The 23,013-nt window shown below is 43.2% G+C and overlaps 1 protein-coding gene and 1 pseudogene across 6 annotated transcripts in view; one reads left to right on the forward strand and one right to left on the reverse strand.

Moving 5' to 3' along the window:
* The window catches only part of OTUD5 (OTU deubiquitinase 5), a 32,852-nt gene that overhangs the window by 7,902 nt on the left and 1,937 nt on the right, over positions 1-23,013 (reverse strand). For 4 of the 5 annotated variants that reach the window (XM_080910984.1, XM_080910983.1, XM_080910981.1 and 1 more), the window contains one exon: positions 9,936-10,029. In XM_080910984.1, coding sequence (XP_080767110.1) covers positions 9,936-10,029 — 94 coding nt within the window. The remainder of the gene's footprint in view (positions 1-9,935; positions 10,030-23,013) is intronic. The other variant, XM_080910982.1, reaches the window with a different exon arrangement.
* Positions 13,672-14,697, forward strand: LOC308414417 (mitochondrial glutathione transporter SLC25A39-like; annotated as a pseudogene). The gene has a single exon. The product of its transcript is annotated as a mitochondrial glutathione transporter SLC25A39-like (transcript).

The following is a 23,013-nucleotide window of genomic DNA, read 5'->3' on the forward strand; positions in this document are numbered from 1 at the left end:
GGGCTGAAAACATGCTGAACATGCACACATCAGCCAGGAGTGATGGTACATGTCTATCTCCAGCTATACTAAGAGTTCAAGGCCAGGCTAGGCTACATGAGACAATGTCTTTTTTAAAAAAGCAAAGTAGAACAATCTTGAGTAGAAAAGTATAGGGTATACAGTTCAGTACTGTAGTGAAGGGCCAGCAAACTGATCAGTGGCTAAAGGAGTTCAATCCAAGACTCACACAGTTGAAGGAGAGAACCAAATTGCTCCCTTAAGTTGTCCTCTGACCTACATGTGGCCATCCCAATCTCCATATCCCCATTAATAAAAATGAAACACAAAAAAGTTTTTAAGTTGGGGACAGTGGTACATGTGTTTAGTCTCAGCATTCTGGAGGCCAGCCTGGTCTAACCCTGTCTCAGTGGGGGTGGGGGGCAGTATATACCTATAATCAAGGCTGAGTCAAGAGAATTGCCAAGTTCAAAACCTAGATCACATGAGATCTAGTGAGACTCCTTTTCAAAACAAAAACCCTACATTCAATACCTACCACCACAAAAAAAAAAAAAAGAAATCTTTGAGACAGGGTCTCTGTATGTGTAAGACCCAAATTGAGACTTATCTATTTGAGGCTCCCATGAATGAGACGAGAGATGGGGGATCAATGCAAAAGCAGGTTTATTCATCCAGTGCACTGGGGTGGCCTACATCCAGAGGAGAGGCAACCCCAAAGACTTACAGTTTTTATGCTTCTTAGCGGTACAGGTTACATCAGCAAGGTTATGATTTAAATTCATTGGCTAAGCATATTGACCTTTAAACCTATTGGTTAGTGAGCATATGCATTAGGACCTTAACTGGGACTCTCTATCGGGTCAGATGGCCATCAGTCATCACATTTTACGGTTCTCCTGAGAATTGTTTACTCAAGGAAGTCCCTTAGGCCAAGGCAGGGTGGGCTGAGCTGGGCCATTGTTTCTACACAGGTGGGGGGGGGGGTAGAGAATTTTTACTTCTTTCATATGTAGCTCTGACAGGTCTGGTTGATACACAGACCAGGATAGCCTCAATCTCACAGAGTACTGCCAGCCTCTGTCTTCTGAGTGATGGGATTAAAGGCATAAACTAGAACATCATGTTAGAATCTTTTCCTTTCCCTTTTTTTGTTTTGTTTTGCTTTCTGTTTGTTTTCTCGAGTAGCTAGCTCTGGCTATCTTGGAACTCATTCTGTAGAGCAGGCTGACATTGAACTCAGAGATCTACCAGTCTCTGCCTCCTAGTGCTGGGATTAAAGAGGTGCGCCACCACATGTGGCTATGATTAGAATCTTAAAAACTGAAGGGAAGGCAGGCAAACACTTTAATTTCTGCCAAATAGTAACTAGTGAGGTAAACGGCCAGAGACAAATGAGTCTCTAGTTTTCCTATGCCTCCTCTGTGAAATGGAAAACAGATGTGACCTGACAGGTTTCTTGTGGACAATATAGATGGTATGTGTAAAATGGTACAGACCCTCTATCATCCAGTTCAAAGGTATACACAGACTGATTACACAAAACCTCCAGTGAAGATAAGGGGCAGCTCAGGACCTGACGTAGTAAAAGAAATTGAGTACAGTTTGCTGAGCAGTCATACAGGCTGAGGCACAGGAAGCAAGAGACTCTTAATTAATGTGGGCTTGAAGATTAAGCAAACCTGACTTTCACTGGCTGCCTTGAAAAGGGAATTTCCCTGTGTTTCCCCAGAGATACACTACTCTAATGGGATCCCCCCTGGGGCACAAGGACAGGGGATGCTAGGAATGGGAACATGCCCACCAAGCAAGCCTGCCAGTCTACTTCTCTGCAGACTTGCCAGAAGGTCTTCACTGCCCAGTGACTCCCTCCACAAGGGTTCTGTGTGATATAGGAATCAAAGGCTGCACTGAGATAGAAAGTGGGCAGCTCCAGCCTCAAGTCATCCCAGAGGTGACGATACCTGAGGGGTGGAGAAGGGGCTGTGAAGGCAGGAAGGGGTAACCCCTTCACCCATGTAAACAAGGATGTGGCTTCTGTGGCCACACCCCCCTAAGTACTTCCAGTAAGTCACATGTCCTGCACACAAGCTGGGGGTAGGGTGGGGGGCTGCTGCTGCCTTTCTTAGAAGCCAGGACCACAGAGGCTGCTGTGGCTGCCTAGGCTGCTGGAGGAGCTATTTTTGTAGGCTTAGCTTGGAGGCAGTGCAGTCTGCAGCTGCCATAAACAGGAACTAAGATGGGAGTGAAAGGGTTAGTTAAATCAGGCTCAGTGAGCTGGACTGAGATAATGGGAAACGTGTATCTCCTACAGAGGTAAGTTAGAGAGGCCTGGGATTTCTATGTGTCAGAACTAGATGCCAGATTTTTGAAAGGGGGATCCTTTATCTTGCCTTTGTCTGGTGAAAGTCCATGCCACCTCTTAGTTGTGTGGTACTGGACAAGGCCTTTCATCTATGAGTTGAAATGCCCTCATTCATAAACTGAGGACAGTAACATTTTTCTACTTAAAATGGTATTGTAAAGACTATAGAGGAGGGATAGAAATATATCTATGGGAGAATATGGCATGCTAGGTTTAACCTTCGGTATGGGGATGGGACTACAAGACATTTGTTAAGTACCTAAATCACAAACAGTAGTCAAAACAGGCACTACAGGTCAGGAATACTAGCACATACATGTTTTTATTCCCCACACTCAGAAGGCAGAGGTAGTAGAATTTCTGTGAGTTCAAGACTCGCCTAGTCTTCATACAGAGTTCCAGGACAGGGACAGCTAGAGCTATATAGAGACCTGTCTCAAACACAACAAAACAAACAGACACTCTATTTGTCATGAAGAAAGCAATTCCTATCATATTGCTAGTTACCCAGCATTCAACCAAAATGCTGAGAGAATTGCTTCTTAAGTCCTTCCTCATTTCTGTTGCACTTCCTCCACCAGAGGAAAGCCCCAAATGCAGAAAAGAGGGCTACCCCTGCTATTACAAGCACTACTAGTTCTTTTTACTGAATTCAATGGTCCAAACTCTGACCTTGTGCTTTGTTCAAAGCTCTGACAACCAAATTCCTAGCAAAGTAATAATATTGACTTTTTTATGTTGGGCTCTTAGGTACAGGAAAGTTGTAGGTACAATAAAGGTATAGTACTTATAGGCTCATCCCAGATTCTATAAGAAAACAACCTGGCACTCATTATAAGCTGTTCCTTAATATATTTTTTTATTTTTTAGACACTTGGCTGGAATAGTACTCCATATGTAGCACGGTCTAGCCTCAATCTCACAACAATCCTCCTTTCCTCTCCCAAGTGTGGGAGTTACAGGTATATAACACCATCCCCAGTTTATACTTTAATCATTAACATGAAGTAAAATATCAATCTCAGCCAGTTGGTGGTGGTATATACCTTTAATCCCAGCACTTGGGTGGCAGAAGTGAGTGAATCTCTATGGGTTCAAGGCCAGGCTATAGTGTGAGTTCCAAGACATGTAGAGCTCAGAGAAATCCTGTCTCATAAGACCAAAATAATAATAACAACTAATAATAAAAATAAAATATGGATCTCTAGATCAAAGAAATACAAACGGTACTTTCCCACCAAGAGACAAAAACAAACAAACAAAAAAAACCCACCAAAACCAAAAAACTTCAATGTAATAGGTAAAGCATATCATTAACTTAAAATGAATTAGCTTTTCTAATTTTCCTAGCCCCTTCACTTCAGTCCTTAGGAAAACTGCTCCTTTTCCTCCCAGGTTAGCATGTGGGGGCTAGGATGCATTTTGGGTGGGGGTACAAGGTACGAGAAAAAGTGGCCCACTGGATCCACAAATACAGGGGGAATTCAGAGAAAATGTTTTGAAAGAAACTGAAACTCCTCCTCTTGCTAACACTGCACTTGGCCATATGCACCTGTTTTTTCCAGGGTCCAGCTGGAAGGGGATCCCCCACTATATTCCACCTTTGTTCCCCTTCTAAGTAGGGCTTACAAATTCTCAGCACAGTACTATAATTAGTTTTACTACAGATTTTTAAAACAATTCATTTGATCCTCACTCAAAACTAAAAAGAACAAAGTTATATGTGCTAGAGGTGGGAGGAGGCACTGATACACAAGTATCATGCTAGCTCAGGATCACGTACTTATCACATATTTGGCACCAAAGGTAGAAAGGACTCAAATAGGTGGTCCCAAGTGACATTCCCCCACCACACCTCATCCCCCACAGCCACCTTATTCTCCTTAGAGCTAGGCCTGATCCTGTCTACTTCAGTTTTCCTGCTAATCCACAAAGAACTAGTTGGAACAAGGGAAAGGCCTGGGACAGGGCAGAGATAGCAAGTATCTGGCGGCACACTTCCCTATTCAACATCAACCTTCCTCCCCGTGCACCGCACTACTTTGCTTTCCCTGAAGATACAAAGATATAAGGAAGTGCACATTTATGCCCACATGTAGCCAGCAGGACCTACAAAAGACTAAAACTTTTACACAACACAAAACCACAGCATACAGTGAGTACATGCCCTTGTCATCAGGAAAGATGGAACACTAGACAAAAAGTTGTGCTTACCTAGGAACTTATACTACTTTCTTCCCAGCCTTTGCTAGGGATAGGTGGGAGAGGAATGACCAACACTTCTAGCAAACTTATTTCATCTTCTACTGTATGGGGAAGTCCTCCCTCCTTAAGCTCCCTAAAATATAACCTGCATTTGCCCACACTTAGAAGTAGTAAGATAGAGATTACTTTTTTCTTTTCCCCTACAAAGATTATTGTACTGTATGTGTATAAGTTTTGCCTACATGTACATGTGTGCTGTATGCATACCTGATGCCACAAACAGGAGAGGACATTGGGCCCTCTGGAACTAGTATTAAAGAAGTTGTGAGCCACCTTGTGATTACTGGGAACCCAACCTGGGGTCCTCTGGAAGAGCAGCAAGTTCTCTTAACCACAGTGCAGTCTCTCCAGTTCCACTTCTTTTCTTCATTATTTTATTATTACATTTATCTGTTCTGCACATCTGCATGCCCCAGCACATGTATAGGTCCGAGGACAACCTGTGAGAATGTTCTTTCCTCCCATCACTTAAGTCCTAAGGACTGAACTCAGGTTGCCAGGCTCAGCAATAAGCACCTTTACTAAACCACTTATTTCCCTTTACTGGCTCAAGTCCACAATATTTCTAAAGGGCTATAAATGAAAAGTCCTCTCTTGCTTTGGAGGGCCCTGGGAACCATCTACTCCTCAGGTTACTATCTGACTGTTTTCCTACCATTTAGTTCTGCTAAAGACAAAAACGCAAACTTCAGGGCTATGCAGATGGCCTAAGAGGTAAAGGCACCTGCTGCCAAGACTGACAACCAGAGTTCCATCCCTGGAACCTACAGGGTAGAAGAAAGAAGGAGAGAACAGACTCCTATAAGTTTTTCTCCGACCTCCATATATACATAACTATGGTACACACGCACATACATGTTTAATAAAGAAGGAAAACTTGGCTTTTGTGGAGACTCTAAAACCAAACCACACAAACACGGGTAGGCGGACACAGCTGCAAGGGCAACAAACAGCTCTCCACTGAACTCATGCTCTTGTGGAAACCCTGGCCTCAGTGAGGAAGCAGCAGCCAGGAAAAGGTCCTATCCACCTATCAAGTAGCCACGGTATGACAGGGTATACACACCCAACTGTCCCACTGGACACAGACTATGGGCAAGACACATGATCTCAGATCTCTGGGTGATCCCCTACCCTACCCTTCAACCAATCTGATAAATAAGTTTTTCTTTTTGAGGATTCCCCTGGAAAAAAAAATGGGAAAACACAGATAATCCTGAGCAAAGAGAGGTCAAAGAAGTCAAGTGTACAGGAAATAGAACATAGGAATCTACTATGTCTTAATACAATCTCAAACACTGTTGTTCTGACATTGGCTGGCTTACCAAGACAAGGTCCTAGCTTTCTCTTGAGGCCTCAGTTTCTCATTTTATAAAGCTGGCAAATCTAAGGTTGGGTGTTGGTGCATGCCTTTAATCCCAGCATTCAGGAGGTAGAGGCAGGAAGGCTAGCCTCATCTACAGAGTGAGTTCTACAGAGTGGGTTCTATAACAGCCAGGGCCACACAAAGAAACCCAATCACAAACAAACAAAATCTGTCAAATAAGAAAGCACGGTGGCAATATGTCTGTAATCCCAATATTCAGGAGACTAAGATATGAAAATTTTCATAAGTTCAAGGCACAAGGGCACCTGGTCTACCTAGAGTTCCTAGAGTAATATCCTATCTCAAAAACCAAACAATAAGCAAGATTTTTAAAATGTTCTAAAAACTATCCTTCCCAGTACTCATGATCCATGTTCCAAAAAAGACCAAAACAACCAGAAATAGGCCTGGCTAAGACTTCTGGGCCATAACACAGCCCTAGCTTCTCTATTCTGAAGCCCATGTAGACCCAACTATGTGGCTTCTACTTGGCCCAGAGGTCAGACCATTGCCATGGCCAGAGCTAGGCATTTCTGCTGAGTCAAAGCCAAACAGACGGAAAGGGAGTGAGGCTCACATTTCTAGGAGGTTATCTAAGCACTGCAGGGACTGGGTGAGCCACAGGATACCCACCTCCACCCAAAAGATCACTGATGTTCATAAATCTCTAGGAGGAGGTACCAGGCAGGGAGAAATGGGTACAAGCAATTGATACTGATTCAAAAGGGCTGTCTGGATGTCAGAGGCAAAACAAAGGACAGAAAACCACCTGCATAGGACCCTCAATAATCAAAGAATAAATGTTTCTAGCCGGAAGAAGGAAGATCTAGAGAGGTCAAAAAATGAACAAATTAAGAAACCAGGACAGTGATTCTAATGCACGACCTTTTAATATTTTGCTGTTATTAATTATAATGTAAATATGTTTTCCAATAGTCTTAGGCAAAAGTGGTTATATGACCCCAAAGGGGGTTGCAAGCCACAGGTTAAAAACTGCCTGGCTAGGGGTTCCTAGGGTCATCCTTTGTGCAAACTCTACTGCTATTATTTAATTTCCCCTTCCATCCTTGGCAGTGCTGAGAAAACCCAGGGTCCCTTGAATGCTAGACAAGAGCTCCACTACTGAGCTATAAGAAGGCAAAAATGCCCTTCTTTTCAGAGCTTCAACCGATTCTATTTCGTGGGATAATGAGCCAAAAATTCAGGAGGGCCTAAAGTGCCCAGCTGGATGTGTAGCATATAGTAGGGTCAGAAAAACAACAAAGTGTAATGTATGTAATGCAACCCACTCAATTCCAGCTCTCAGTTACATGTTCCCTCTATTAGTCAATACACGGTAAAAAGTTAATGCTTGCAGGGCTTTGTGGAAAGCTTGAGGTGATGGCCATCTGTCTCTGTATAAGCTAGGCTGGAAACAGGGGGACAGCGGAAAGCCTGGGGACAAAGTCCCATTGCCCAGCACATGTTGTGTACTCTGCACCAGGGAAACCTCTAGAGGCAGCCTAGAGACCGGGGGCAACGTACTCGAGGGGAGAGCCCATAGGACTTGAGGTTTTACAGAGAAAAGCTGAGGGCAGCCCAGTCAGGGGAAATGTGTAGACATAGTGCTGATAAGGAAAGGCCTTAAACCTGCTGTGGTCAGCTCTTCCTGTATGCTTGGGCCCCTTACTGGAAGGCCCCAATTGGGGGGGGGGGTAGCTAAATAGACACACGCATACAAAAACTGCTCTTGATGTGGATTACTATTTACACCAGGTGCTCAATAGCTCAACCTGCCTCAGTGAACATCTAAGCCCAGATGCCCAACAGCAATCTTCTTTCCTCTAATATCCACCCTGAGGTTAATATGGAACCCAGAAACTAATAGGTCCTCACCTTTTCATTCTGTTTTCTTTTTATCCCTAAGATACTTCCAAAACCAGGTCTTTCTTTAGTACATATCCCAGGGAGAACATGACTACAAGTCTAATGGGTAGAAAGGTTGAAATTTTTCTCCAAAGTAACAGAAACCATTACCTGAATAGCTTCTGTTTGGTAGAAGGGGTAAGTGGTCCTTTGTCCCACTCATTCAACAAGTATTTCTAGCTCTGAGACAACTGAGAAAAGCAGCCAGGCTTTGCTAGTGCTACTGTTCCATGATGACCTATCAAGCATTGAAGGGATTTACCAAACCATAACAAACCATCACGACAGTGGAGTCCTTTAACACATTTTTCAACTAATGAAAGAGGATCCAGAAAGAAAAGTCACTTGCTCAGGAGTGGCACCTGAACCAACCAGCTTATAACAAGCATGCATGTCACCCAGAAACCAAGAACAGACCTAGAAAGAACTGATGGAGCCCCAGGGAGCACTACCATTTCATGGATATGGAAACAGCCTAAGAGCCATATAACAGTTATAAACTAGGGCTAGAACTAAAAGCCACATCTTCTGATTCCCTCAGGGAACAATTTTCCTTCGAAGACAGCAGAACTACTGGTGTGGGAGAACAGACCACACTCTTGTCTCCCTTCATGTCAGTATGGGATTTTACAACTACATGTTTGGTCAAATATTCATGGCCACAAGGAACTCAAAGATAGAGCTCAGACTTAGCAGACAGTATCAAGAAATTACCAGTTCTGAGCTGGAACAGTCACATATGCATGCCTTTCAACCCAGGAATTGGGAGGTACAGGCAGGTATCTATGAGAATTTGAGGCCAACCTGGTTTACATAGAAAGTTCCAGAACAGCTAGTACTAACAGTCTCAAAAAAAAATTTACTGGGCTGGAAAGAAGGCTCAGAGGTTAAGAGCACTGTCTGCTCTTCCAGAGGTCCTGAGTTCAATTCCCAGCAACCACATGGTGGCTCACAACCATCTGTAATGGGATCTGTTGCCCTCTTCTGGTGTGTCTGAGGACAGCTACAGTGAGTGTATTCATATAAATAAATAAATCATTAAAAATTTTACCAATTCTTAGCTGTGCATAGTGACTCGCACCTACAATTTCAGCTCTTAAGAGGCTGAAGAGCAATTTATTTCAAGTTCCAGGCCAGCCTGGACTAGAGATAATCACTTTGAGAAGCTATGTTACTAAATCTGAAAGGGTTCACTATTTTTTCTACTTCTGTGCAAGTTAAAAGACAAAACTCTAATATAGAAATTTGTAAAGATCTAAGATTTTTTTAGACAAATATAGTCTTGGTTGTCATGGAACCTGCAATGTAGATCAGGCTGTCCTTGAACTCAAAGAGATCCAACCTGCTTTTGCCTCCTAAATGCTGTGACCAAAGGTGTGCTTCACCATACCCAATCTCACACACAAAGGCATAAACACAGGCACTAAATACACTATCCCCAATACACCATACCAGAGAAATCTCTGGATACACACGTACCAAAGTGACAATATAATAGTTAATCCACATACAAAATTCCAATTCTACATACTTTTGTATAGCCCATTCCCCACTTCTGAGACATTTTTCAGTCCCATGCTCACTTAGACTTGGGGATAATAAAAGGGTTTGCACACCAGGTGGTGGTGGTGCACACCTTTAATCCTAGCACTCAGATGGCACAGGCAGGCAGATCTCTGAGTTCAAGGCCAGCCTGATCTACAGAGCAAGTTCCAGGATAGCCAGGGCTACACAGAGAACACTGAGTTGAAAAACAAAACAAAAAAGGAAAAGTAACTAACCAACCAACTAAATATCTAACTGACTGAATAACTAAGTGGGTTTCCTTGAGTCTTGGCAGAGCCGTATGTCAATAGTGATGTACCTTTGTCATTACTATTGCTATTATCATTACTCACTTAACACAATCCGAGCTCTGTGCCTGTTTATCCTAAATATCAAGCAGCGACCTCTAGCAAAGAGTGATACTAACTATTAGGACACAGCTCAGAAGCCTTAAGCCCCTCAGCCCGCAGAACCCAGGCAGAGACTCACCAACAGCCCGGAATAGACAGGCACCATCCTCCTTCATCTGCTTGATGATGAAGCCTTTCTTGTCCCGCAAGGCCTTTTCAAACCAGTGTTCCTGCTGAAGGAAAGAGTGGAAAGATCAGCAACAGGGAAGCCCATAGCACTTCTCCAGGGTCCAGCAAGTGCCTGAGAGGACCAGATGATTGGCCAAAAGATACTTGGAAATTCACAACCCTTATTGACTACTCTGTGGCCACAAAGCAGGAGACTCAGGCAATGGACAAGAACAAGACTTTAATCCCAGAGAGGCCCCAGATTCCATGAAAACAGAAACTTCACCCACTTTTAGATCCCTGATCTCAATCTTGCAAGACCTGCCCAGGCAGCCAGGGATATAGACCTCATAAATGCCTAGATGGAGAATGTGGTACGCTATCAAGAAGTTTCACCCTGGAAAGATGTTGAAGACAGTAACTAACCAGAACCCAGATCTTGAACCTATAAACACAGGAAATTCTAAAGTATGTTATGTAAGGCAGAAAGTGAACCAATATGATCTCTAGTGTGTCCAAGCACACTTATATATACATACTTAAGCAAGTCTCTACATATGTATGCAAATATATATACAGCACAAAATTGAAAAAAAACCTAGGGGCTGCAGAGATAGCTCAGTGGTTCTAAGAGCACAGACTGCTCTTCCAGAGGTCCTGAATTCAATTCCCAGGAACCACATGGTGGCTCACAGCCATCCGTAATGGGATCTGATGCCCTCTTCTGAAGACATTGTATCTGAAGACAGCTACAGTGGACTCACATACACAAGCTAAATAAAATCTTTTATCCCTAAGCATTAATGCTATAGAAAATTTTATTAGCCTTTTCCAATAGATACACAATTCATTATCCAAAATTCCAAATCTCTAAATACTCTGATCATCAAAAGACTTGAAAAAATATAGAAAATGCAAAAGTCTCCATCTAATTCATGCCCTATCATAACCTGAATGGAAAATACCAAATACCCTACTTGAGGGTGAAGGCTCAAACATATTCAAGCACAAACACTTAGGCATTTGACCATGAGGTGCTGCTTCAGTCTCTGTTAAAGTATTATATAATACAAAGTATAAATACCAGGAAACTTTTGAAATTCTGAAGTTTCTAAATTTCAAATCACATTTGATTCCAAAGTATTTGGTTAATGAACCTATACAAATTCATACTTCTAGATTAAAATAATAATAATAATAACAATAACAACAACAACCACCTTGACAGTTTAAGACATTTCAATTTCAAAACGAAGCAGATCTTTCTCAGGCCCCTCACGCCCTCTGCTGGCTGCCAGAAGCAGACAGCTTGACCTAGCAACAAAGCTGCACTACAAAATAGGAAGCCTGTTCCTAGGGGACTTTACCCTACCTAGAAACTTATAGGCTCCCTGCTCAAGATAACCACAAAGAGCCATTTTTGTACCCCACTACAGAAAATGGGTAGAATCTATCTCCTCAAAAAGCCAGAGTAGGCACAGTGTCTGGAGGTCTAAATCATTGGTTTTCAACCCAGCCAGCTCCATCACTGCATTGTTTCCTGGTTGTAGGGAAGCTGCCTAAACTCATACCAGCTACAAAAATGAAAAACACTTGATCTACTTGATACATCTGCCAAGAGCACAGGAATTTTGCCAGGACCTAAAAAGGCTCTGTAATAGCATATACTAAACATAAAAGTAAAAAGACCAACATAAAGAGATGGACAAGGGCAGGAGAGGTAGCTCAGCAGTTAAGAGCGCTGGCTATTCTTCCTGAGGACCTAAGTTCAATTCCCATCGACCACATGTGGGCTCACAACCATCTGTATAAGGATCTGATGCCTTCTGTCATGCAGGCATACATTCAGATACGCACTCATATGCATAAATAAATAAATCTTTAAAAAAGAGATGTACAAACCAGGCATTGTGGGACATGCCTTTAATTCCAGCATTTGGGAGGCAGAGATGAGGCCAGCCCCTTTCCCCCCAAAGAGATGATGTACAATGGAGATACCTTCAGAAAGTCCTAGACAGAGGATGAAGATGGACAAGGGAAAACCTAATCAGCCCCACCCTCTGGCCCACTACACTCATTTGCAGAGATGACAAATAAACCTGTAAACCTTTAATGTGCTTCCCCAGGGAAAACAAACCCATCTGTTTGTACACAACCTTCCAGCAGCCCAGGTGCTCATTCTGCCCTGAAGGCTGTGCACTAGCACACTAACTAGTTATTCCTTTTTTTTTTTAAGATTCGTTTGTTTATTATAAGTACACTGTAGCTATCTTCAGACACACTAGAAGAGGGCATTGGATTCCATTACAGATGGTTGTGAGCCACCATGTGGTTGCTGGGATTTGAACTCAGGACCTGTAGAAGAGCAGTCAGTGCTCTTAACCACTGAGCATCTCTCCAGCCCCTAGTTATTTTTAAGTTCATTCTTACCCACATTGCTAGCCATCTCCCAGAACCACAAAGACTATCCCAATCAAGGGGTGTCCAGAAGAGAAACTTTTAACTATAACCCCACACCTTAAAAAAAGGAAGCTAAAAGAGGGAGAACAGTGTTCTCCCAAGTATAAGGAGATAGAGATAGAACTAGGGATAAGAGAAAAAGGGGGCTCCTAGTTAATTGTCTAACAAAATATGAGTCATCCTGGGTTAGACAATGAAGACAGAAAAATGAATCAGACTTGGTCTCTATCCTGATAAACTTTGACGGGAGGGGTAAAGAAATATGCAGTGACAACATACAGTTTGAGTGGGGCTGAAAAACAAGATGTTCCATGGCTTTTGTGAAACAGGAAAAAACCTTACCTGACATTAAGACTGGCACTTGAGCAAAGGATCAATACTTTCTTGATAAGTGGATGAGAATCATTTTGCCACCAAACACAAGAGATGCTCAAAGCCTGACAATGTGTATAGGAGAGCAAAGATGCAAGCAAAACTAGGCAGCTAAGCAGGGAAAAGCCAGAAAGGGTGAACTCATATTAGCTGAATGTTTTGTCCTATGCCAGGTGCCAGATACAAAAGTAACCTCATTTCATTGTCCTCACTGCAACTCAAGTGGCAGGAAGCATTACCCACATTCAGGGTAGTAGCAAAGTAGTAGAGACACCATGAGCAGTGACATATACCTGGTAGCAGGTCCTAGAGAAATTCTGATGTGCCTAAAAATAAAGGAAGTCTGACTAGACAGACTTTTTGCACAAGTAGAGTGTGGGTCTTATGGTAACTGAGTAGAATCTAGGCCTGCATCTAGAGGATGGATCACTAAGCACCCACTGGCCTTGGTATCCCAGTTTGAAAAGATAGGAATCTAGCTTGCTGTTTCCCTCCCTCTCTCATGTTGGGAAGAAAATGTTTAGGAAGTCCTAAAGGGCTGGAGAATAGTTCAACAATCTGTAGACTTATTCTGTATTGGTATCCTGATCCAAAAAGAACAAGTCTCAGCCCTGAACTTCACATGTTCAAAACCAATCCTGGAGCAGAGTCTCTCTCTTCTTATCTCTAAGCCTTAGCAAAAGGACTGGACAAAGCTCTCTGGCACCATAGTACCAAATCCCAGGAGCTAAGACAGGGAGGACCCTGTTTAAAAGCCTAAAAGCCTGCTCTGGGAAGCAGGCACACACAGACCCTGCACCAGCTGTGGAATCGCTATGGGCCAGGCCCCTGGCATGGTTTAAGAACCAGCTCAGAGCCAGGATTGAAACTCCAAGATGGATGATCAGGATCCTGGGGGCATTAGTCCCCTTAAGCAAATGGTGGCTTCAGAAGCTGGGGCTGTGGTCACCTCCCTCTTCGTGACACCCATGGATGTGGTAAAGGTCCACAGAGACCCTCAGTAGCCAGCAAATTGACAACTCCCTCCAGATTTTCAAGTCTCTCCTACACCAAATCACCCTTCACTCTATAATCCCCAGGGAAATGCCTCCTATACTGCAATGGTGTCCTGGGGCCCCTGTACCTGTGCCCTTTGCTGTGCTACCTGGTTTCAGGATCCTACATGTTTCACTGGCACGTAGGATGCCTTTGTGAAGATTTTAAGGTACTAGGACCCTGTGGAGCAGCCTCCCCAAATACCCTGGTGATGACTGTGCCAGCTACTGCTAGCTACTTCACTGTTTATGACCAACTCAAGGCCTTCCTATGTGGTCAATCCTTGACCTCTATGCACTCATGGTGGCTGGTAACCTTGCCCAAATGGGCACTATGACAGTAATCAGCCCCTTGGAGCTTATGCAAACCAAGATGCAGGCTAACCATGTGTCTTACTGCAAACTGGCTACTGTTCAAGCTGTGGTGGCTCAGGGTGGCTGGCGCTACTGTGGTTGGGCCGGGGTCCCACAGCTCTTTGAGATGTGTACCCTTCTTAGCTCTCAACTGGCTCAAATATGAGCTGGTGAAGAGCTGGCTGAATGGGCTAAGACCTGTGGGAGTCAGCTTTGTGGCTGGTGGCAACTCAGGAATGGTGGCTGCCAACCTTACCCTACCCTTCGATGTGGTGAAGACACAGCAACAAATGTCTTTGGGAGCGGAGAGGCTGTGAGAGTAAAACCTCCAAGAGTTGATTCCACCTGGCTCCTGCTTCGGAGAATCCAGGATGAATCTGGCACCTGGGGACTCTGCAGGTTTCCTCCAGGATCATCAAGGCAGAGCCCTCCTGCACCATCATGATCAGTACTTAGGAGTTTGGCAAAAGCTTCTTCCAGAGGCTTAACCAGGAGCAGCCTCTGGGCCACTGAGAGTTGAGGAGCAGCTGGCTCTTGCACAGGTGGGAACAGGAGACTGAACCAAGTGCCTTCCCTCCCAGTCCAGTCACCCCGGCTGTCATCATATTTGGATTTCTGCTGTCTCCCTTCCCAGGATTGCCACTCTCCCACCTCTGAGTTCAAGATCAAATCAGACGATTGCCCGTCTTTGTATCCCCTTTATGTTTGTTATAGCTTGGTCCCAGGAACTGAGAGCTTGGGCCAGCCCTGTTTGTTCCTTGTCTAAAGATGATGATCTTCTGTATAAAAAAAATATGCCTAAGAGAAGTTGGAACAGGCTATGAAATCACTGCTTTAGGTTTCAATGAAGTTCTACTAAATAAAAGCCAAGTGATGAACTGCTTTGAACCATAATGTTCTAATCTGTGAAATGAGAATATACACTTCCTAGTGAGTGGGATACTAGACTTTTGGCCATAGAGTGAAGGGGAGGGGGTGAGACAAGGTCCTGGCTGTCTTTGAACTCACTATATAGACCAGGTTGGCCTCAAATTTACAGAGATCTGCCTGCCTATATAGAGTGAGGAGATTAAAGGAGTGCCATATCTGTCTGTAACTATGTCTTTCCAAAGTGCTATCAAGCCAGCTACTTCAGGTAGGTGGAAAACATGTCAAGACCAGTGTATATACTTAACCCTGCAGTAGGACATCTCTTTTATTAAGAATTTTTTTAAAGGTTTATTTGTATGAGTATACTGTAGCTGTCTTCAGACACACCAGAAGAGGGCATCAGATCCCATTACAGATGATTGTGAGCCTCCATGTGGTTTCTGGGAATTGAACTCAGGACCTTTGGAAGAATAGTCAGTGCTCTTAACCATTGAGCACCTGTCCATCCCCAGACATCTCTTAATGCGTTCCCATCCCCTCCCTGATCTGGATTAAGCTGAATGATATCCACCTGAAAATATCATACCTAATGCCTAAAACATGTTTTTAAAAGGATTTTGCAGAATCTTCAGATGGGAAGTCATACTGGAACACTGAGTGGGGCCTGAGCACAATTTCAGGTGTGGATGGTAATTTATTTTCAACTTGACCAGACTTGGAATCACTTAAGAGACAACTCTAGATATGTCCTTCCGAGAGTTTTCAGATAAGTCTAACATCACCTGAATGCGGATGACACCATCGTATAGGCTGGGGTCTCAGGCTGAATAAAAGGGAGAAAAGAAAAAAGGAAGTTGAGCATCCACATTCTTCACTTTTTATCTGATGCAACATGACTGGCTGTCTTACATTCCCACTACCATGCCCTGCACACTGTGATGGGACTGTATCCCCCAAATAAACCCCTCAAGTTGCTTTTGTCAGGTATTCTGTTACAGCAACAAGAGAAAAGAGATAGTTAGTACCCAGAAGTGGGGTCATTACTGTGAAAGCCTGACCACACAATTTGTAGGCATTTGGAGGTGGTTACAGGAAGAATCTGAAAAGTTTTAGTTCGAAAGTAGAGTTTAGCAGTCTATTCTAGTAGGAACATGGAATAACAAAACACAGACAGAAATGTGAACAATAAAGTCCTAGTTAAAGAGATCTCAGCTATGTTACATATAAGGACTAGAGGCCATTTGGTTATAGTCGGGCAAAATAATCTGGCTCATTTTGCCTACCTGATCAGTTGAGCAAGGCTAAATTCAAAAGTAATGGACTAAGTTGCTTGTAGAAAATTTGAAGTCAGGCTGGAGAGATGGCTCAATGGTAAGGACCACTGACTGCTCTTCTAGAGGCCCTGAGTTCAATTCCCAGCAACCACATGGTGGCTCAACCATTAGTAATTGGGATCCGATGCCCTCTTCTGGTGTCTAAAGACAGCTACAGTGTACTCACATACATAAAGAAATGTAAAAGAAAAAAAACTGAAGTCAGCATAACTATAACTAAAGCCTAGTTATAGTTATTACTGTGGTTACTACTTATTGCATTAATCCACTGAGGGCACACAAACCATACAACAGGTGGAAAATGTACAGTTTGGTAAGGGAAAAAAGCACAAACCAAGTTAAAGTTTTAACTGGGTATGGTGGTTATGTTTATAGTTCTAACATTTGGGAGGTAGAGACAAGAGGATCAGGAGTTCAAAGTCAGCCTGAGCTACATAACCTAGTTTGAGGCCACGATGAGCTACATGAGACCCTAGCTCAAAAATAAAGTTACAGATAGAAACATGCAGTTTGATGAGGAAAGGAGCTTGAATGCCTTAAAGTTTAAGGCAGTTTGGTTTGGACAAAGTGGCTAGAAGTGTAATGAAATTTGGGCAATTAAGAAAAACTCCAAATTCTGTATTGGATTATATATAGATAGATAGATAGATAGATAGATAGATAGATAGATAGATAGATATATCGCTTGGGAGCAAGACCCTACCTACCCTGCCTACCCAGGAAAGGCTCCAGGCTGTACCTGGAAACACAGCTGAAGAATATAATGTCTAAAAAGCAGTGCCTCTAGAGTGAACTGCAGGAAACACTCTAGAAAGCGGAGAAAGACCACAGTGCCTGCGCTCCAAGGGGACTAGGTTCCATCTTGAACTAGTAGGATAACTTGACATTATCCACATCATGTGGGTTTTCAGACATCCAGAATTCAACAAGGTGATCATACAGCCATGCACCAAGGTAATTTGTAGCAGGGTCAGATTGCTTGCAATAAGACCCTAAGAGGCTATTTTATGAAGCTATGAAGGTGATTTTTTTTTTGCAAAGGTGACCTTAAGGGGTATTGGAGATGCTAGAAACATCTGTCAAGCAAATCTTTAGGCCAGTGGTTCTCAATCTTCCAAATGTGTGACCCTTTAATACTGCTCCTTACGTTGTGGTGACTCCCAACCATAAAACTATTTTCAGTGTCATTTCATAACTGTAATTTTGCTACTGTTATGAATCATCATGTAATTATCTGAGTTTTCTGATGTGATCCTGTGAAAGGGTTTGGTGCCCAGGTTGAGAGCCTCTGTTTTAGGGGCTGAGTGAAGCTGATGCAAGATAGAGGCTACATATGCTCAAAGCACCAGAGCTGATGAGGGCCCAAATGTGTTAGAATGCAGGTGATGCCATAAAAAGCCCAGATGTCAGGCATGAACTGCAGAGCTTAGTGTTTTCCCTGGTGGGTTTCAGTCTTGCTTCCATCTAATCTTTGCTAATATCCTCATTCCTCTCTTCTGGAATAGGAATATTTGCTCAGTGCCATTGTACATTAGATAATGTAACTTGTTTTGTTGGTTAATTTTACAGGGGCTCATAATTAAGTCTCACTATGCAACCTTGGTTGGCCTAGAACTACATAGATCTACTTGCCTCTACCTCCCAGGTGCTGGTATTAATGGTATATACCACTCACCAGGCCTTGAACATTTTTGAACATTGTTAGAACTGCTAAGAATTTGGCTACTCTTAAGATTAACTAAGTGTGGTATCTACCATGAGACTGCTATCAGATTTGGAGGACCAGAGGTAAAATACTGATATTTAAAGGTAATATAAAAGTTTAGGTGCTAAGTTGAGAATGGGTAGACTTGTAATGATTAAGCCCCATATCAACTCAAATGGATTTGAAATTGCCTAGGAAACATACATCTTGGTGTGCCTCTTAGGGAATTTCAAGAGCAAGAGCATTATCCGAGGAGTGAAAGCCCACCCTAAGCACAACACCACCCCCATGGGCTTGAGGTCCAATGCTTAAGGATAAGAGGACAACGAGTACCAGTCAGTGCCCACCTCTTTGCTTCCTGACTGCAGATATGTGACCAGCTGCCTTACACTCCTGCCACCAGACGCTGAAAGATGTTCAGTAAACACCAACATCTTGATTTTAGCCAAGTGAAACCCATTTTGAACTTTTGACCACCAAAACTAAAACAGAATTTATCTGTTTTCTAAGTCAAACAGTCCATAGCTATTTGTCACAACAACCACAGGAAATTAATATAACCCCCTTGTAGTACTCCTCTGGTGTGTGAGCTCTAGGGCTTTGTGGCTATGAGACTACACACAGCAAGGCTTCCATTCTGTATGAGCCACCTCCCTAGAGAGGGTAAGAATTAAAAGGCAGTAGGGGCCTGGAATCCTCCCTCTCAGCTTGGGAAGTTGCTGACCCAGCCTGTGGGTAAAAGAGCTGCCAATAAAGGGGGAAGGGTACAGGGAAGGATGGCAACAGCATTGGACAGATGTCTTCTCAGAGCCCATGGCCAAGAGGTGTTTAGTATTCTAGGCCTCACAGCTTTGTCCCAGCAAGCCTGGAGCCAACACCACCCCCTTACCCAAAACACCCAGGAACACTGGCTCTGCTCCAGGGGTAATAAACACAGGCAATCCATCCAATGAGAAACAGAGACATACTGCTTCTCTAAGGACCCACACAAGCCTACCAGAATAGAAGAGAAGCAAGACCCCCCCCCCAAAAAAACTATTTCTGGGCCACTGGAGGATTAAAACCCCAAAATCTTATTACTTGGCAATAAAAACAAATAAAGTACAGATAAATGCAATACCATAATGTGCTCTGAACACATGCTATCCAAAAGAGACAAAGTTACAAAGGACTATGTTATTGTATGATTCTATTTGTTTCAGAATGGTTCAATCCAGAAAAATTAGTAGGTTTCCAGGAGCTGGAAAGGGATGAAGGAATGGGAGGGGGCTAGTGCTACATGCTATAAAGGGTTCTATGATATTAAAAACATAGAACTTGTGACTGAAGTATAATTCTATGGCTATTTTGAAAGCCACTGAATTGTACACATTTTACTTTTGTTATTTTAGACAGACTCAGGCTGGCCCCAAACTTTTGGCAATCCTCTTGCCTCACCCCCCCCAATGATGGGATTATACTCATGAGCCATCACGCCAGAAAATTGTACACCTGAGTTTTATCACAATAAACAAAAAAACTACCAAAGAACTTATAACATCTCCCAAAAAGAAAGAAGTGCAACACTTGCTGAAATGTCACAGCACATCTTCTAAAAGGTAACATTCTAGGTAGGCAGTGGTGGCATAGGCCTTTAATCCCAACACTCAAAAGGAAAAGGCAGGCAGTTCTCTGAGTTCAAAGGACAGTCTGGTCTACAGAGTAAGTTCAAGGACCACCAGGACCATTACATAAAGAAACCCGAGCCATCCCCAAAGCCAAGAAGTCCCACATAAAACCCCATAAAGGGCAAGAAGAGTATAAAACAGAAAATTAAAGATGAGATTATACCTTCCTTCAGGGCAATGAGTCCAACCACTCTCCTCACCAATACCCATGTAATAGGTAGAAAAATCAAGACCCAAGCAGTATGTAGTATGGTGGTGCACAGCTTTAACCCTGGAACTCAACAGTCAGAGGCAGGACAGATCTCTGAGTTCTGAAGCCAGTCTGGTCTATAGAGTGAGTTCCAGGACATCCAGGGCTACACAGAGAAACCCTGTCTTAAAAAACAAACAAACATACAAACAAACAAACATTTAGTATAGAAAGAGAACTCAAATCCATGTTGCCAGGGCAGGGACCATATGCTGCTTCCTTACCAGCCAACCACCCAATTCCAGATGGGCAAGCTTCTAGATGCCAAGAGATGGATGGACAAAGCCACTTGAGAAGATTGTCCTGGGGCAAATTACTCATCCTGAGCAAAAAGAACTAGCCAAGGTGGGCAAGGCTAGATGTTTACACTCTATTAACACTCATGAATTTTTGCCATAAATAAGAGTTCTACATCCATAAAACACTTCAAAAGTTAACACTGGAGTTTGAACTCCACCTCTCCAGCTCCAAATCCCAAATTCTTTCCACATATAACTGTGGAACTTGATAGCTGGCTCCAACACTGCCAACACAACATCTTCGAGCCTTATACCAAAAAGGATTTGACCTGCCCATCAAACCTCAATGACTGGAAAAGAAGGTGGAAAGAGAAGGAACCCAGCTCCTCTTCAAAAGATACCCACTATTCACTATCAAATTCAAGAACCGGGGGCTTTGAAATTCCTTAAACACAAAGCTAACTGACACATTAGCGAGAATAAGTCAGGTGCAGAGAACAGAAGCTGTACTAGCTCACTCTGTAAAGCATGACGGACTGAGAGGTAGAACCCAGACAGACTGTACTGCTAAACCTAGCATCTTCCACCTTCTCAGCATGTTTGCCCCTTTCTCCAGGATCTCTGAGTTCTCCTGGCTTAGGATGCTTAATAAGCCATTGTTTTCAGTGGCTAGGCTTGAGTAAAGTGAGCAATGCCTGAAAAAAAGGAACCCTATGACATCATTTCCCCAGGACTCCAACGCAAGGTACCCGGAGAATCCTAAAGAAAACGGGAGTTCATATTCATAGAACTAGAACCAAATTTACCATTCAGACTAATCATCTAATCACCATCCCCTGTCAGTACAGAAATAGCTTCTAGGTTATAAGCATCTGCAACAGCTGTGAACCAAGACTGGAGTAGCAGGACCAATATCCCCCTTCCTCTCATCCTCAAAGGCTCAAAGTTGGGCCAAGTGAAGCAGGGAAACTAGGAGTAGCTCCTCCTTCCCTTTGTGGCCACAGTAGAACAGAAAGCCTCTCCCCTGTCACAGGAAGAGCAGGTTTCATGAGTCTGACAGATTTATTTCCAAGTTCTTATGAACATAAATATAAGGGCGGAACTGCAAGGGGTATATATAAGAATATGAACTTTTGCATCTCCATCACCAACATACCTTCTCTTTGTAAGGGGCAAAGAGACTTTACAAGAACTAGGGATTCATAACTCCAGTCAGGCAGTGATTATGGGCACACCTATAATCCCAGCATTTAGGTGGCAGAGTTCAAGGCCAACCTGGTCTAAAAAGCGAGTTCCAGAAAAGCCAAGGATACACAGAGAAACTTTGTCTTGAAGAAAAAACAAAAAACAAAACAATAACTCCTGGACCTGACATCTGAGTCCAGATGATTTGTTCTGCAAGAAATGACAGAAAAAGAACAAGAACAGTAGATTCAGACAAAAGGAAATAAAATGTAAAAGAAATTTCCAGAAGTGGGAAGCAACAACGGAAATAGAGTCAGAACCTCTACCAGTTCAAGGGATGCCTCAGGCTCCTGGTCCCAGGACCTGACAGCCTTCTTGGCTCTGACCTCAGGGAAAAGAACTGTTATATCCAGAACACCCAGGTCCTCTGTCCAAAGAAGGAAGCCTCTGGCCATATTGAAGATGACTTCATATCCTCTCCCTGGTGAGAATCACCTAGTGAGGTAGGAGGAAAGCTGAATGCCTAAGCAAGGACTCATACGCCTCAGTCCCTGAGGAAGATGGAAAGAGGCCTAAACTAATTTCCTCGAAATCTTATCCTTCACATGTCTCCAAAGTTCAAATAAACCCCAAAGAGACGTATGTTCCTAAAAGCCACCTATGAAGAGAGTAGTTGTCTTAGGTAACAGCCCCAAAAGATTCATGCTTCAGATCCAAAGGTGTAGAACAATCCCTATAAGGACTGATGTGATGTTGAGACTAATCCCCATTCCTCGGGAAACCTGTAATCATGTCTCACTCCGTCTTGGTGGGAAATGTCAGCCTGTGTCTGAAGAGACTCAAATTCCATGAGGAGGAACTTCAGGCATTACCTCTAGAAACAGTCTTTAGTGGCACTGAGTTTCCTGTTCCTAAGGAAAGCCTTATATGTCCTTCATAGGACAAAGTCTCAGACCCTTGAAGGCAGATTTAGAGGGAGACCTCTGACATTGCCTCTGGGTCTCCAAACTGCTCATGTCCTGAGGCTAGAGTTTCTAAGATTGGACAGGACCTGTAGTTTTCAGGCTAGACTCAATAGGTGAGAGTTCTCCACAGGAGATGAAGCTCTTCCTGAGAGAAACTCTCAAGTTTTTTTTCCAAGGAACTTAATCTGGGTTTAGTGACTTGAGAGCTTTTTTCCTGTGAGAGTAACAGCTCAGCCCCATGGGTATCAAAGAAATCCACATGCACAGAAGGGGAAAATGGGATGCTGAATCCCTGAAGTAAATTTCAATAGGTAAGACATACATATATGACACCCCCCCCAGAAGAGCATAGACATCAGCCTGTGACTGAAAGTGTGTCCTTAAGAAGTCCTTTTGTCTGGAACATCTGTAATTAAACCTCAGTCCATAAGCAAAGAGGTCTTTACCTCAACACCAACTGTGATCCACAATTCTGATTCTAGGTACTGGTTTTTGCCTTTGTCCCTAAGCCATAGAGAATTTTATCTCCTAAAAAATAGTTTCACAACACTGAAGGGATGCTTTGAGAATCACTATCTAAAAGGTATGTGGATATACTCTAAGCTTTCAACGAT

Source organism: Micromys minutus (genome assembly GCF_963924665.1).
Source record: "Micromys minutus genome assembly, chromosome: X".
NCBI classification, from domain to species: Eukaryota; Metazoa; Chordata; class Mammalia; order Rodentia; family Muridae; genus Micromys; species Micromys minutus.